At 44.4% G+C, this 16,638-nt stretch overlaps 1 protein-coding gene, 1 non-coding gene and 1 pseudogene across 4 annotated transcripts; 1 reads left to right on the top strand and 2 right to left on the bottom strand.

Annotated features, from left to right (window-relative positions):
* Positions 1–4,004: 4,004 nt before the first annotated feature.
* trnaa-ugc (transfer RNA alanine (anticodon UGC)) lies at positions 4,005–4,076 on the bottom strand. The gene has a single exon. It is a non-coding gene; the product is annotated as a tRNA-Ala (tRNA).
* Positions 4,077–5,256: 1,180 nt separating this feature from the next.
* LOC111965709 (histidine--tRNA ligase, cytoplasmic-like) lies at positions 5,257–9,329 on the top strand (annotated as a pseudogene).
* A 243-nt stretch (positions 9,330–9,572) lies between these two features.
* dnd1 (DND microRNA-mediated repression inhibitor 1) lies at positions 9,573–13,501 on the bottom strand. 3 transcript variants are annotated; one of them, XM_023989944.2, is made up of 5 exons: positions 12,588–13,501; positions 11,946–12,054; positions 10,472–10,797; positions 10,195–10,327; positions 9,573–10,084 (listed from the first exon to the last, which is right to left on the bottom strand). In XM_023989944.2, exons 1-5 carry the CDS (start codon positions 12,606–12,608, stop codon positions 9,573–9,575), a joined length of 1,101 nt encoding a protein of 366 aa, XP_023845712.1. In that variant the 5' UTR covers positions 12,609–13,501. The 3 variants fall into 3 exon arrangements, with proteins under 3 accessions (XP_023845712.1, XP_070300298.1, XP_023845713.1); XM_070444197.1 differs by having other exon boundaries at positions 10,195–10,333; positions 10,478–10,797; XM_023989945.2 differs by having other exon boundaries at positions 11,946–12,051; positions 12,588–13,500.
* Positions 13,502–16,638: the final 3,137 nt, after the last annotated feature.

The raw sequence follows: 16,638 nt of genomic DNA, 5'->3' as shown, positions 1-16,638 counted from the left end.
TGTTCTATCCTGCCGAAAAAGCTTAAAACCCGCCAGCTGTGATGTTAATCATGTCGTCGTTCAGCCACGACTCAAGTGAGACATAAGATATTACAGTTTTTAAATGTCCCGGTGAAGGATATACGTGCTCGTAGTTCATCTATTTTATTATTGATTGATTGTATGTTGGCTAATTGGACCGATGGTAAAGTAGATTACCCTCTCGGCCACGCGATACCCGGGCTGGTGTCCACGATATCTCCGTTTTTCCTCTGCGAATGACGGGGATGAGGGCCTTGTCGGGTGTCTGGAGTAATCCTTCCCGTACGACTCGTTATTCTCACATAGGTGTTCCTTTTGTCCAGGTGGGAAAGGGCAGTGTTGAGTGCAATAGAGATTGCATCATCTGTGGATCTGTTGGGGCTGTATGCAAATTGGAGTGAGTCTAGGGTTTCTGGGATAATGGTGTTGATGTGAGCCATGACCAGCCTTTCAAAGCACTTCATGGCTACAGATGTGAGTGCTACGGGTTGGTAGTCATTTAGGCAGGTTACCTTAGTGTTCTTGGGCGCAGGGACTATGGMGGTCTGCTTGAAACATGTTGGTATTACAGACTCAGTCAGGGACAGGTTGAAAATGTCAGTGAAGACACTTGCCAGTTGGTCAGGGCATGCTCGGAGTGCACGTCCTGGTAGTCCGTCTGGCCCTGCGGCCTTGTGAATGTTGACCTGTTTAAAGGTCTTATTCACATCGGCTACAGAGAGCGTGGTCACACAGTCATCCAGAACAGCTGGTCCTCTCATGCATGTTTCAGTGTTACTTGCCTCGAAGAAAGCATAMAAGTAATTTAGCTCATCTGGTAGGTTTGTGTCACTGGGCAGCTCATGGCTGTGCTTCCSTTTGTAGTCTGTAATAGTTTGCAAGCCCTGCCACATCCGACGAGCGTCGGAGCCGGTATAGTACGATTCAATCTTAGCCCTGTATTGATGCTTTGCCTGTTTGATGGTTCGTCGGAGGGCATAGCGGGATTTCTTATAAGCTTCCGGGTTAGAGTCCCACTCCTTAAAAGCGGCAGCTCTACTCTTTAACTCAGTACGGATGTTGCCTGTAATCCATGGCTTCTGGTTGGGGTATGTACGTACGGTCACTTTGGGGATGACGTTATCGATGCACTTATTGATGAAGCCAGTTACTGATGTGGTGTCTTCCACAATACCATCTGAAGAATCCCTGAACATATTCCAGTCTGTGCTAGCAAAACAGTCCTGTAGCTTAGCATTTGCTTCATCTGACCACTTTCTTATTGACTGAGTCACTGGTGCTTTCTGCTTTAGTTTTGGCTTGTAAGCAGGAATCAGGAGGATATAATTATGGTCATATTTGCCAAATGGAGAGCGAGGGAGAGTTTGTATGTGTGTCTGTGTGTGGAGTAAAGGTGGTCCTGTCACGTTCCTGACCTTGTTTTCCTTTTGTATAGTTGTGTTTAGTGGGTCAGGACGTGAGCTGGGTGGGCAGTCTGTGTTGTTTGTTCAATGTTAAGTGTCATTGTTAATTGACCTTGTATGGTTCTCAATCAGAGGCAGGTGTTTGACGTTTCCTCTGATTGAGAACCATATATAGGTAGGTTGTTTCACATTGTTTGTTGTGGGTGGTTGTCTTCCGTGTCTGTGTATGTCGCACCACACGGGACTGTTTKGTTTTCGTTCGTGTATGTAGTCTGTTCCTGTTCGTGCGTTCTTCGTATATTGTAAGTTCGTTTGTTCAGGTCTGTTGACTTCGTTTATTATTTTGAAATTTCTCAAGTGTTCTTCGTGTTTCGTCTTTGTTTAAATAAATCATTATGTATTCATCACCCGCTGCGCCTTGGTCCAATCTCTCACCTAAAGACGACCGTTACAGGTCCAGAGTTTTTTTCCCTCTGGTTGCACATTTAACATGTTGATAGAAATTTGGTAAAACTGATTTGAGTTTCCCTGCATTAAAGTCCCCGGCCACTAGGAGCGCCGCCTCTGGATGAGCGTTTTCCTGTTTGCTAATGGCCGTATACAGCTCATTGAGTGCGATCTTAGTGCCAGCATTGGTCTGCGGTGGTATATAGACAGCTATGAAAAATATAGATGTAAACTCTTTTGGTAAATAGTGTGGTCTACAGCTTATCATGAGATACTCTACCTCAGGCGAGCAAAACCTCGAAACTTCCTTAGATTTCGTGCACCAGCTGTTGTTTACAAATATACATAGGCCCTCCGCCCCTTGTCTTACCATAGATCACTGTTCTATCCTGCCGAAAAAGCTTAAAACCCGCCAGCTGTATGTTAATCATGTCGTCGTTCAGCCACGACTCAAGTGAGACATAAGATATTACAGTTTTTAAATGTCCCGTTGGAAGGATATACGTGCTCGTAGTTCATCTATTTTATTATTGATTGATTGTATGTTGGCTAATTGGACCGATGGTAAAGGTAGATTACCCTCTCGGCAACGGATACCCGGGCTGGTGTCCACGATATCTCCGTCTTTTCCTCCTGCGAATGACGGGGATGAGGGCCTTGTCGGGTGTCTGGAGTAAATCCTTCCCGTACGACTRGTTGAAGAAGAATTCCTCCAGTARGGGGTTAGTAATCGCTGCCCTGATATCAAGAAGCTGTTTTCGGTCATAAGACACGGTGGRAGAAACATCATGTACAAAATAAGTTACAAATAACGTGACAAAACATTTTTTGTAATAATAATCTTAATTAAGAAAATAAAAGATCTCACTGCGCTAATTGTAACATCCTGTCACATACCTGTAGTTCTAGAAGGAAAGGTGTTCACTGCATGATGCCAGTCTGCTCAAATGACAAGAACAGGGTTGGGAAGGTTGTTGAAATCACCAGATCATCAACTGACACAATCTGATTGATTTCATTTTTCACTGTAGAGGCTCTTTAATTCAATTAAAGTAAAACTAGTATGGTATACTGGCAAACAGGCAGGCATCTRAGTGCTGAAACAGACTGGTATCATGTCTAGGACAGCTGGAGTTAGACTTACAGTAACTGGTATCAAGTGAGGCCAACTCCATATTTAACTTGGAGGACAATACAGATTCATACTGTGACTATGTAGGTCCTGCTGTTAGCTGGGTATTGCAGGTCACAATGTGACTACTGTGCCTCCAACATCCCCCTGTTAACTAGATGTCTAAAAGGGWGCATAAACATTGGATGTTGCAGAGACACCACTGCTAGAGTTGAGAAGTGTGTGTGTGTGTGGCTAAAATAGGGTATTATATTACTGACAATCTACACATTACAAGCATAACCTAAGTTGTAGCAGACATTTTCATGCCTTCAGAGAGACATTCTAAACAATAAAATATATCAAGTTTCACACCAAAACACAGATGTTTGTTTACAAAACATTCTCAGTGAGCACATGCAGAAAGCTGAGACTAGACAACTCAACATCAGACTGCCTGTTGACATTTGTTCATAAGAATAAGTGCAGCACAAATCCTTGACTATCAGATAATAAAATGGTCGTGACAATGTTATAAAATCAAATCCAAATAAAGTTGATTGGTCATATGCACAGGATACAGTGTAAACTGTGCAATTAAATACAACAGCGTAATGTAAAAAACCAACAGCAAGCAAACTACAAGTGAATACAAATACTAAAAAGTAACAGAACGTGATATATGAAAGAAAAATAGGGCTACAGAATATACTATGAATATATAATATACTATATGCTAAGTTAGGCTATTAGGCTCAACCAATGCCATGTATATCTGAGTTCTTGAATTAACTTGGGTCCTGAGAACGTAGATAACAAATAATAGCCTACTGGAAAGAAAATAAAAAATCTTTAAAAAATCCATCAAATTAAATCTCATATTTAACCTAATTCTGTTGATGAGAAACACTGTTTGTTGGTTGGTGAATTTCTTCATATATCCGGGTATATGGTGCATTATAGTCAACTTCATCCGCTAAATACAATTTTAACACCAGAAAACAGATCTTCGTCAAAAAGTGTGGAGATGCCGGGGATTGAACCCGGGGCCTCATACATGCAAAGCATGCGCTCTACCACTGAGCTACATCCCCTACACATACATTTAGTGAAAAGCACACTAGTCATACTGTATAATATCTGAGATTTGTAGTTCAGTACAAAATAAAGTTAATAGTCAGTGTAGGAAGTATGAAACTCCTTGCACTTTTTATTGCGCGTGCCTTCGTTTCATTCCATGTCTTTCTGCTAAAACATGATTGTTATAATGTATCTGGTATGTACTACTTACTAGCGCTAAATTGCTACATTGTTGCATCACGCTCTGACAAACGCCGTCTTGAATATACTGCGACTGTCGGATCTCAGCTTCCGGTCTTCGAGGAAAAGTTAGCAGCAGTAGCACATAGATATTCCTTCTAGTMTCGTTGACATTAGATACAACACCATGGCCGATAAAGCGCAGATACAAGATGCAAWTAAAACACAAGGAGAAGTCGTGCGGAAGCTAAAGACAGAGAAAGCAAGCAAAGAGCAGGTCAGTATTCACGACGTTCAGTTTTATTGACATTTGGTGGAAACAAACTCTCGTGCCATATGCGATAAACTAGCGGTAGCAGTGCCAAGACACCGGCCTCGACGGTTCTCTATCAGATGAATGAATCGCAAAATAGTTAGCTCAATTAGAAGTGGCATTCATGTCATTGCGAAGTAAATGACATGCGAAGTAAATAATGAATTATATTCTGATGCACGTGGCTAAGGTAACTAATAATAGTGACCCAAATTATTCAGCAAAAAATAGCTGTCAGGCATCACAGCAATCTCCTTGTAATTTGGCATAATTAGCAAGATAGCTGTCATAACATGCGCAATTGTTAGTGGGCTGGTCAATCGTTGTGCGTTTGTTTTCCAGCCTGTGTGAATACATAGTTCCTTTCAATGGCAAAATGTTGAGATTCTTGCACTGAGTCTGTCTCCACCTTTAGTCTCTATCCTCAACTGTATAGTTCTCTCTACCTCTCCCTACCCGTTTCTCTCTGRCTCTCTTTCTCTGTGTTTCTATATCTTTTTAATTTACCTGGGTCTGAATGCCAAGGGGCTGGAGRTCAGACTTTTCAGACCTTCCTACATCACCAGGCCAGGGTCAGGTCGTGTTRAGTAGGACACACAGTTTAATTATTTTGTTTTTATATCCAGATTTGTTCTTCGTGAACACGGCCCAGTGCTTGTCTGGTCCAGAGATAGGCCTAGTTCTGATTCCAGGGGTAAGTTAAGTCCTGCGCCCACCCATGTCTCTGGGCTGTGATAGGCCAGTTAGTTGGTTTGATTCTAGGCTGTGATTAGGGTTGTTTGTTTGATTGACCCCTGCCTGTCATGTTTTGTCCTCCATGTTGTGATGATGCGTCTTGCCTGCCCTCCTCCCTAGTGATAGGGTTGCTCACCACTTTTCTCCTGTTCTTCCTGCTCGATGCCAACCACCCTGCTGGGGCCAAATCTACGTCCATCATCATCTACCTCCTCCACATGTCACTTCTTGGGATCCAAACACTTCCACTGGATATTKCTGGATAACCCTGCTTTTGAATTGGATAACCCCTCACCTGGCTTGGTGGACTTTTTTTCTATTGGACTGTACTGCTGATGTGATGCCGCACTTTCCTGCTGCAATGAATACCCTGGGTATGGCATCCCTGCGTCTGTGTGCGGGGTTGGCGGGCCGCCGGTCTCGATTGTGTGTCCTCTCTCTATGCACCCTTTCTGGGATGACTGTGTTTCAGGTAAGACCCATATTCTMGAGGGTGGAATGGGAATGGGGGAGGATCGGTTCAAGGTCCTGGTGAACACTGATTTTTAACCTTGTTTGTTTCTTTCCTAGATCGATGAGGAAGTGGCCAAATTGTTAAAGCTGAAGGCTCAGATTGGAGGAGATGAAGGCAAACACCAATTCACGCTCAAGACTGCTAAGGTATAGACTGCCACCATGGAGAGTGCACCACACAGGCAGTGGATGATCATTAAGAGAACTTGTTGTGTAATATGTCTACTACTTGTCTTTATTGAAAGTCCAAATCACTAGGTGATGTATTGCTTATGCACTCTTTTTCTCTCTCTCTCYCCCTCCCATCTCTTKATRTCCCTCTCCTTCTCGCTCTCAGGGCACCAGGGACTATAACCCTAAGCAGATGGCCATCAGAGAGAGAATCTTCAACACCATCATTCGCTGTTTCAAACGCCACGGAGCCGAGACCATTGACARGCCCTTCTTTGAGCTGAAGGTGTGTGTGCGTGGCAAATACACACACAAAACACACCGTTGACYAAGAATAGAAAGAGATGAACTAGCCCCTCGATTTGTAATACATAATGTTCTTAGGTTGACCATTTTCTCCCATCTGTGATTTTGTAGGAAACGTTGACGGGYATGTATGGGGAGGACTCTAAGTTCATCTACGACCTGAAGGACCAAGGAGGAGAGKTGCTGTCCCTTAGATATGATCTCACTGTATCCTTGTATTAGTCCTGATGCATACATTGTTTAGTGGGATAGCTTGCAGATTGGTAAGTTAATTCCCAAAATTCCCCTAAAGCAAACCAGCTGTATATCCCCTTGTGGGTTTTATCCACGTTGTGAGCCAATCAGGTGTCTACTAGTCCTTGACACCGCTCCCTCTCAGGTGCCCTTCGCCCGTTACCTGGCCATGAACAYGATCACCAACATCAAGCGCTACCACATCGCCAAGGTCTATCGCCTTGATAACCCTGCCATGACCCGRGGCCGCTACAGGGAGTTCTATCAGTGTGTAAGCATCCGAGCGATCGGGTTATTGGGTGAAATGCAAACCCTGGTGTTAGACTTTCAACATCAACTTTAACATTGGAATAGTTCTTGGTTTCTTCTACATCCAGGTGTTTGTGGATACACATGACCCATTTTCTAGCTCTATYTGTGCGTCTCTCCCCCTCCCAGGATTTTGACATTGCAGGCCAGTACGACACCATGATCCCAGACGCTYAGTGCCTGAAGATTGTCCACGAGATCCTGAGTGAGCTGGAGCTGGGAGACTTCCGCATCAAGGTAGGTCAGAGACACATACAGCACCCACGGTCAAACATCTTGAGATACAATCTGAAGCAAGGAATTTGTGGACGTACTCCTCCTAACTCTCATCCCCACCATAATATCCTCTCTGTGCAGGTGAACGACAGACGTATTCTAGATGGGATGTTTGCAGTGTGTGGTGTTCCAGATGACAAGTTCCGTACTATCTGCTCCACAGTGGACAAACTGGACAAGGTAAACCCACTGCACTCAACCTAACTCTTATGTGGTTTTAAGGAAATGATCAACAATAAACCTGAGCAATATTTTAATYATCAAAACAAGTTGATAAGGATAAAATGTTTCTTTATTCTCTCTATAGATGTCGTGGGAGGATGTAAAGAGTGAGATGGTGAATGAGAAGGGTCTGTCTGAGGAGGCAGCTGATCAGATCGGACAATATGTCAGTATGCAGGGTGAGGACAGATCACACACGCAGACTGACCTTTGACCTATCTTTACTTGTCTGGTTGGTGTGTGTGTTCCAGGGGGAATGGACCTAGCTGAGCGCCTGCTGCAGGACYCTAAGATGTCGCAGAACAAGCAGGCGTGTGCCGGCCTCAGACATGAAGCAGCTCTTCAGCTACCTACAGCTCTTCCAGGTCACAGACAAGGTGAGAGGTTGTCTGGCGACCAAGGTGATATGACTGAGGTAATCTGTCCATCAACAGCTTACTCTYTAGAGGCATTTAGTTTAACAGAAATAGTTTTGGGGGTCAGCGGTTATACGATCAGCTGAAATTAGCCGGATAGGTTGCAGTCCTTTTGCCATATTATTAATCTRGTGTTCCTTCCTCCCGCCTCCACCCAATCTGTCCTCTCTCTCCTCCCCCAGGTGGTGTTTGACCTAAGTCTGGCCCGTGGGTTGGACTACTACACAGGAGTGATCTATGAGGCCATTCTGACTCAGAATGGGGCGTGTGAGCGTGGGCAGCGGGCGCTACGACGGCCTGGTGGGCATGTTTGACCCCAAGGGCAGGAGTGTGGGGGTCAGCATCGGCATCGAGAGGATCTTCTCCATCATGGAGCAGAAGYCTGAGGTAAGGAAGAGCGACGGGGCATTATCAAACTGTCTGATCACTGCTGCCAGCTCTACACACAGGCTTGTTTATTCATAAGTGCATGAGAAAGCCTGTGTGTCTGACTGGTGTGTTGGGGTCTGGCCCCCCAGGCATCGGCGCAGAAGGTGCGCACCAGAGACTCAGGTCATGGTGGCTTCTGCACAGAAGAACCTCCTAAACGAGAGACTCAGACTGACCGCTGAACTGTGGAACGCTGGGATCAAGGTGTGTGTTCGATCTAAGATTGATTACAGCGAGTGAGATGTGCGTGTAGAGTTAATTACCACTGCTGAATAGGCTGTGTGTGGCTATTCGTTAGAGGAACCTTTTAATAGCACTGATATGACCGTGTGTGTTGTCAGGCAGAGGTGATGTATAAGAAGAACCCCATGCTGCMGAGCCAGCTGCAGCACTGAGGACTCTGGGATCCCCCTGGGGGAGCAGGAGCTCAAMGACAGGGTGGTGAAACTCCAAACAGTCCACAGCCGAGAGGAGGTGAGTAACACACCAAACTCCCTCTTTACCTCTGTCTGGTCTCCTTCACCATACTGGTATGCTAGGTGGTTGCTACTTAAAGTCCCCAGGACATTCACAGTATTAGGCAAGACTGCCTTCTCTTCTTGTGCACCAGATGCATGGAGTAGTCTACAATCCATACGTTAGTGCCACTGAATGAATTAAAAATATTTATGGGAGTGCTTTTTTTTAGGCTAGATTATGTAATGTATTGATTGTTGCTGCCTTGGCCAGGTCTCCCTTGATTTGACTCTGGGTCTCAAATGGGCCTGGTTGAATAAAACACCATCCCTAAAACATGTTTCTCTCAGGTTGACATATCGAGAGCAGAACTAGCGGAGGAAATCAAGAAAAGGACCTCAGAAGTCTAAGTCATGGTCGGGTCATCACCCGATAGGCCCAAAAGGTTAACCACAGGTCTCACCGCTGACCACCCAAATGCCAACCTTCAACTGTGGAATTTGTTCCACTTGTCCAGGCCTCTCTAATGGTCTTAATAAAAAGCCAGTGGTTTCATGCCAACTACCCAGACACCTGCGTAGCATGACAGAGGCACCGTTGCAAGTCACTGCATTACAGCTTCAGTCTGAGCACTAAGGTAAAATATGCTTAAGGAGAATAAATGCCTGTTCTTTTGACCCACCAATAAACTGATATTTGCTTGATTAGTTCAGTTCAACAAATGTACATGTATGATACATTAGATATTTCAGATGTATACCACACAACTGCTAGACATTTGACAAATCTCATTTTATTATAATGAGAAACAATTAAATGGTGCAGAAACATGCAAAAGTGGTTCAAAATAAAAGTAAAATCATGCATCTACTTACTAAATATAAAAGAGTGCAAAACATTAAGTATTTTCATAATTAAAACAAAGTAGGGGGATCTGTGCTTCAACACTATCAGGCCCTGTACAGAGTGCTGAGGACCTGCTGGGCTGTAGCTCTGCGAGCCTCTTCCTGTGTGGCTCCAGGGGTGGGGCCGGGCAGAGTCTGCACCATCCCAGTGAAGGGTGTGGCCAGCCCCGGCACATACACCCGGTAGCTGAAGCACAGGAACCCATCAGGCCCCATGTTGTGGTACTGCAGGTCATAGAGGGGCTTCCCCTGCCCGTACACCTCACACACACCCTGGAGCAGGGCTGCTGCATCCACAGGAGGCACCATGGTCGCCCCCCTGGAGGATTCAGGAGCAGCGTGCACCATGGGAGAGGGCGCCCTCACAGCCCGGGAGAAGGCAGGGAGCTGACGCTGGGCGAGGCGCAGGGGAGGCCGGGGGCTGTCGAGGGAGCGGCGGGGAGGTTTGGGAGGAGAGGAAGGAGGGGTTTTGGAGGGTCTGGGAGGCTCTTCGTGCTTGGGCCTAGAAGAGGACTGCCACTTCAAAGTGATGGCCAGCCCGAAGCGTTTCTTAAAGGCTGCAGAMAGGAGGAAAGGCAGACGGAAAACATTAAAGATCAGATGGGAGCATTTCAAATGTAAGAGCTGCTGATCAGTACACTGAATCTCCATGAGAACCCTGGCCTACCTTCAATCAGCACCTTCTTGGCCATGGAAGCTGCATGGTGGGAGGCATAGACCACCACTGCAGACATCCCCTGTTCCCCAGGCCCTGCTCTCAGGGACACACCCTCTACCCCCTCAGAGAAGTCCAGCAGCACCTGCAGGTGGGACAAGATTTACACACACACACCAAACGTCTAGAAAACTGTAAATTCAGCTATTTATGTAATGTTCTGTTTCTACATGCATCATTCCCACCCCACAAGTCCCTCCGCCTGAACCACCCACCCCTCCCTCCTGACCTGCAGCAGTTGCTCCCTCCTTGTGCTGGTGGGCAGCTCCCCAATACAGAGCTGACGCTTCTCAGTGCTGCGCCGTACACTGAGGCGTGCCCCTGACCCCAGGGCACGGCCATGCAACGAGCGGATGGCGGCAGCGGCCGAGGCAGGGCTGTCGTACTTGGCGTAGGCAAAGCCACGGTTCTGTCCGCTGAAGTTCATCATGAGGCGGAACTCCCAGAGGGGGCCCACGGCACGGAACAGCGGAATCAGCTGGTCCTCAAAGACATCCCGCGGGATCTGGCTTATGAACACCTCACAGCCCGGTCCAGGGGGGGCGCCAAGCCAGTCTAACCACCAGAGGGAGCAGTGGAGTCAGGAGTGGCTTCACTAGATTGGCTCTCACTAGCCTTTCCCCTAACTTTTTGATGTTTACAGATCTGAAGGTTATGGATAGGTATAAGCAGTGTAATGGTGGAACTTTTTCCACTTTACAGATCAGCAAACATCGGAGGTGCCCAGGGACGTATTCATTACACGGATTCTGTTGCAAAACGTTTCTTAAGCGGAGGCAAATGGAACAGTGAGGCACCTATCGGAATGTTCAACAGAAACTGTTCGCTTTAGTTTGCTTCTGAAACAGTTACATAATGAATACACCCCTGGTGAATTTGCCTTAATTCCAATTGGCTTGCCAGTCTGTTCACTGTAGATGAGTAAGTTCTCCATGTGTGAGCTGATCACCAACAGGTGTGTGTCGTTAGAGTGATTAGGTAAAATGGCTATTGCCATGCTATGTAGATGATGGAGTAGGCATGTAGTCTTAGAGATTTTGCTAATATTATCCACAACTCTACAGTTCTTCATACATTGAAGAATAGATACTTCGTGGTGGAAAAAGTGTCCAATTGTCATACTTGATTAAAAGTAAAGATACTTTTACGTGGGTCATTTTCTATTAAGGTAACCCAGTAAAATACTACCTGAGAAAGTCTAAGTATTGTTTTAAATATACTTAAGTATCAAAAGTAAATGCTAAAATATACTTAAGTATCAATTGTATAAATGTCAAATTCCTTATATTAAGCAAACCAGAGGCACAATTTATATTTTTTGGGATAGCCAGGGGCACACAAACATTATTTACATATAAAGCATTTGTGTTTAGTGAGTCCACCAGATCAGAGGCAGTAGAGAATACCAGTGATGTTCAATTATTAAGTGCATGAATTGGACCATGTTCCTTTCCTGCTAAGCATTAAAAATGTAACAAGTACTTTTGGGTGTCAGGGAAAATGTATGATGTAAAAAGTACATTATTTTCTTTAGGAATGTATTGAAGTAAAAGTTGTCAAATATATATAGTAAAGTACAGATACACCCAAAAATGACTTAAGTAATACTTTGTGCCACTGGATACCTCAAACGGTCTCTTGCCTACCACTGAAAACATGAGCATTTACAGCACCATAGGGCATTTGGTTCCAATCATACATACCATCAGGTGGACCTCCATATTTCCTCTGGCCATTGACCTGTGTCAGTTTGACGTCAGTCTCCTGCAGCCACATCTCCAGCGCCTTCAGTCGCTCCGGGTTCAACACCTGCTAGAACAAAGATTGAGACGTTTATCTTTTCAATCTACTTTATGAAGACACGTCGTTGTGAGAGTATTATTAATCTGTCAATATATAGTCCAATTTTGAAAATGTGCTTTTTTGTTATCCAACGGAGTGGGCGGTTGATCAGAGGCCTCTGTACTTGACATGTGGGTCTTGTAGATCAATACTAACCAATTAACTGCTTTTGCAAACAAACCTACAGAATCAAAGTTAACATTTTGCGACCTTTATAATACCCGAGAACGGCTTATTTACAACTAGAAACACTTCGGGTGATACTGACAAATAAGTAGGCTACGGGTGTTGAATTGTATGAACAAATGTTTTCTGTGAAACAAGCAACATTTCGAGAACTTCACTTGCAAAAGGCATTAATTGCACACCATTGTCCAGTGTGTGAATCATATTACATGAAGGCCAGCAACTAGTGAACTGCTTTAGATTCACGTCCATGGCAAGTTATCGGTGATATTTTAATACACGCTTTAAAACAAAAACGGTGTTATGCTATTTGTTACCTGACTTGAATGCTCCTCCATTATCCTAGGTCTCGAAAAAGTAGCAACAATTACCGAATCTGATTTCTAGTCATCAGTGGTCCACGGTGAAATCCCGTGACCTTAGGTAAAAATCGATTGGATCAGAGGAGGTTGGGGGCGTGTGCAAAGGTTGTTAAATTAGTCATGTTTGAAGACGATGGTGATGGAAATGCCATTTGAAGCAGTAAATGTTGAAAGTAATTTAGAGGAGAAGCCTCAAAGTATTTGAACTGTACCGGGTTTCGACAGTTAGTTCTAGGTGCATTTTCAACAGGTGCATCCTTCGCTATTCCTGAACTGAATGAAACATTTAAACGAAACAACTACACGTTTCAAAGGATGGCTTTGGTCCCTTACGGAGAGGGATGCAACTACACCTTTCTCTCACAAGATGTCAGCCTGTCCCGCGGTCTGCTGTATGTAGGCCTACATATGGGTCATCATAATAATCAAGCTCTCAATAGGACCTTGTGAACTTCTCAGTACACACGATTTGACTACATCCTCAAACGCACAGTTTGCACACGACCAGTCTTTCTGGATTGTGCACAAAGTTTTTTTTCCCCCTGCAGGGGTGTTGTGTTGGTAACTCATCTGTAGGCCTATGGCATATAATGGAGGTACATGAGGGGAGGGAGTATGGGGGTTTTGTAGTATTTTGTAGAGTATGAGGCTGGATTGGACCATGGGGTTAGGCTTGCTTGACTGGGTTTGGTGTGGTTTTGCTTTGTAGTGTGATGAAGCCAGGTGTCACTGGGCTGCTGTGTCTCTGCCATTAAAGGAGTGTTTCCTTATTGCTGCTAGCAACTCCCCATCACACCAACTACACCTGCACATCAAGGTCTTCTCTCTCTCTGTAACATCCATTTTTAATTCTTGGGTCCGGGGTCTGTGTATGTGCAGCGCCACGCCACAGACCGTTGGTAATTAGAGCCGTTCGTTTGAGGCTGAAAAAAGTTATTTTTTCAGCCCTGCTTTCAGCCCTGCTTGCTCTGTGAGTTTCGGTGTGATAGCAGGGGCTGACTGTCTGGGTATAAAACAACGCAGTGGGGGTGGTGGGTGAACCGTGAATAGTGAATTGCTACTGTGGAGTATTTTGGCCATGTCTTTGAGGTGGTGCACTGCATTGCACCCTCAGATGACTTTTATGGATTTTTGATCATGCCTTTTGGAGCAGCTTGTTCATTTCCCTCTGCCAAAGAAAGGTGAGATGGAAATTTGGACAAGAGGGAGAGTTTCCTGTTTCCTCCTCTTTGACTGTTCCCCGTAGACTGCTTTATCTGAAGTATCTCTATGAAACAAAGTGAATTACTGTATCTAGACTTCCAGATAAGAGCTCTGCCTCAGGCTAATGAGATTTACATCAAGGTCAATTTTCATTGACCATGGTTTCTGGACTTAATGCTGAGGTGGATATACAGTAGATTAATGTGTTTTCCACTTTGTGCTGGTTTGAGGGTTCTCTCCCTTCTCTCTGCACCATCCTGTGTGTGTTTGTGTATCTTACCATGAAAGACTGTGGTAATTGACTGCAATATAAAGCGTTGACGTGTGCGACAAAGGAACACACCCACAGTACTCACAACAGCACAGGGCCATTTAGTGGTTACAGGGCACTGTATCACACATTGTGTTTATCTATGCAAAACGAAACTATATGATTTAGTTCTGCAAATTGTTACAGCACTGCAAGCACAACTGCTTTCTGTCACATTGGCCTTGGTTAGGAGACATGTACATGGCAGTAGCAGGGAGCCACAGGGGACTGTGCCCATTGAAGTATTTTTTATTACTGTGAAATTCATGGCAACTGTGTTGGTGAAGAAATCGAATGTCTTCTCAATAGAAAAAGCATTTAAAACTGAGTTGGCTTCTGCTATTTTATGCTGCTGCCTTTCGGTAATTTCCAGCTGTATATCTTTCTTAGTTTTAGAAGCTGGCAGGCACATTTTGAAGTAGAGGCGAACTTTCCAGAATATCTTCTCCCGTAGTATTCAGAGTCAAATTAGTCGCGGAGACTGTCACTCTTTTGCTAAGACATGTCAGCTGCATAGCGACAGCAGATTCTGAGCCGTAGGGCCTTGGCGTCACACACACACATGCGTGCGCACACACACACACGCACAGCTGTGTCCCCGCCTCTTTCACCTAAACATCAGGGGGAGGGAGTGATCTCTTTTCCCAGTCTAACCTGAGGGTGTGCCCCGGGCAGAGTCAATCTGTTCCCTGTCACCCTGCATCTCCTCAGCTCTGCTCAGCCGTTACACAACTCCCAACAAGTCTTCAAGACTTTGAAACAAACTTTTAAAGGTGCAATATGCAGAAATCACAACGCCATTTCCTGGTTGCTAAAATTCTAATATAGTTTGCCTCATTTCAGTTTGACAAAACAAGCAATGTCTAGATAATCATTGTACCATCTAAACCGCTGTGAAATATCTTTTCAATAACCAAAAATGTTGTATTTTCAGCTGTTTGAAGCTGGTGTGAAGGTGTTCAGGGCCTTTCTTACTCAGGACTTTGATCATGTATTTTTAAGACTATTATGTCGGAAGCATTTATCAGCATATTTATCAGCATTTTATTTATGTGTTTGGGAATTGGTCTCGAAAAGAACTTTAGTCTGTAAGAATGTTTTTGTTTGTTTTCATGCCACCTATGTATAAAGCCAGAGTACTAGATTCAATGATAGTTATATATATACAGTGTGCTGTCATGTTTTTTGTTGTGTGTGTGTGTGTGTTGTGTGTGTGTGTGGTGTGTGTGTGTGTGTGTGTGTGTGTGTGTGTGTGTGTGTGTGTGTGTGTGTGTGTGTGGTGTGTGTGTGTCTCAATTTGTGAAAGATCTTTATGGATTTGTGTCTGGGCACTGCTGATCAGTGGCAGACGGGCCTAATTCAGCCAGGTGATAACATGTGTCATTGTTCCTTTGTGTGGCTGTTGGTACTGCAGCTAATTTTTACTGCTGTGTGTAGTCTAGCGTGTTGGTCAAGTTTAGCTCTGGAGGCACATTTTGTGTGCTCTCCTCCCCTCTCATACACCACAACCCCCTCCCGCCCTCCGATGTTCCTGATAGTGATATGCATGGAGCCAAGCGGTCACTCACCAGGAGAGACATATCTATGTACTGTGACAACAATAAAACTATGCCGCCAGCCGATGTTTAATAAGGAAGTGTGTTGAGCAATGTGTGTGTGTACGTGCGCCCGTGTGTGTGGTGAGGCATTAGAACTGAACTTAAACTTGACAATCTCAGTGTGCCTGTAATATAAATGAGATTTTCAACTAAACACATTTTTTTGCATTTATTTGCTGCTCTTTAATTACTTTTATTTCTTATTCTTAAATGTTTTATTTATTTTGTATTTTTTTAACTGCATTGTTGGTTAGGGGCTTGTAAGTAAGCATTTCATTGTAAGGCTGTTGATTCGGCGCATGTGACTAATACGATTTGATTTGTATATAATTTGGTGTGTGTGTGTGTGTGTTCGTTCACGCACATGTCTATATCATTTTATACAAGGGGTGGGTCTAATCCTGAATGCTGATTAGTTAAAAGCGCATTCCAGCCATTGTCTATTCCACAAGTTACTACCGACTAAATCTATGATGTTAAAATGCCTATTTACTCTGTTCCATCTGACTGCGCAATCCACTGTCTCATCAGCCCAGCCAGGCAAGTTATGAACTTGATCTCCACTATAAAAAGCATCTAGACATTATCTCACATTTCTTTTAGACTAACATTTAGTTAACAACAGCGGAGATTTGTATAAACCTTGCTGTCTGTCTCTCCGACATTTGCGACATTGTTTTCAATATTCAAATTCGATCTCCAACAGTCCCATAATAATGGGACTCGGGACGAGACAGGCAGGCAGGCAGGAAGCGTTTCTCAGCCAGTTGAAATCATGAATCAGCTGGCATCATTTTTATGGATATAGAAAAGAAGGTCAAACATCTGACAGTGACATTCAGTTGATATTGGATAGCCTACACATCGGTGGGACACAAGAAGAACAAGCCACGCT

The sequence above is a fragment of the Salvelinus sp. IW2-2015 genome, linkage group LG6.2 (genome assembly GCF_002910315.2).
Source record: "Salvelinus sp. IW2-2015 linkage group LG6.2, ASM291031v2, whole genome shotgun sequence".
Classification (NCBI taxonomy): Eukaryota; Metazoa; Chordata; class Actinopteri; order Salmoniformes; family Salmonidae; genus Salvelinus; species Salvelinus sp. IW2-2015.
Note: the sequence above shows the minus strand (reverse complement) of the source record. Positions and strands in the feature narration are given on the sequence as shown.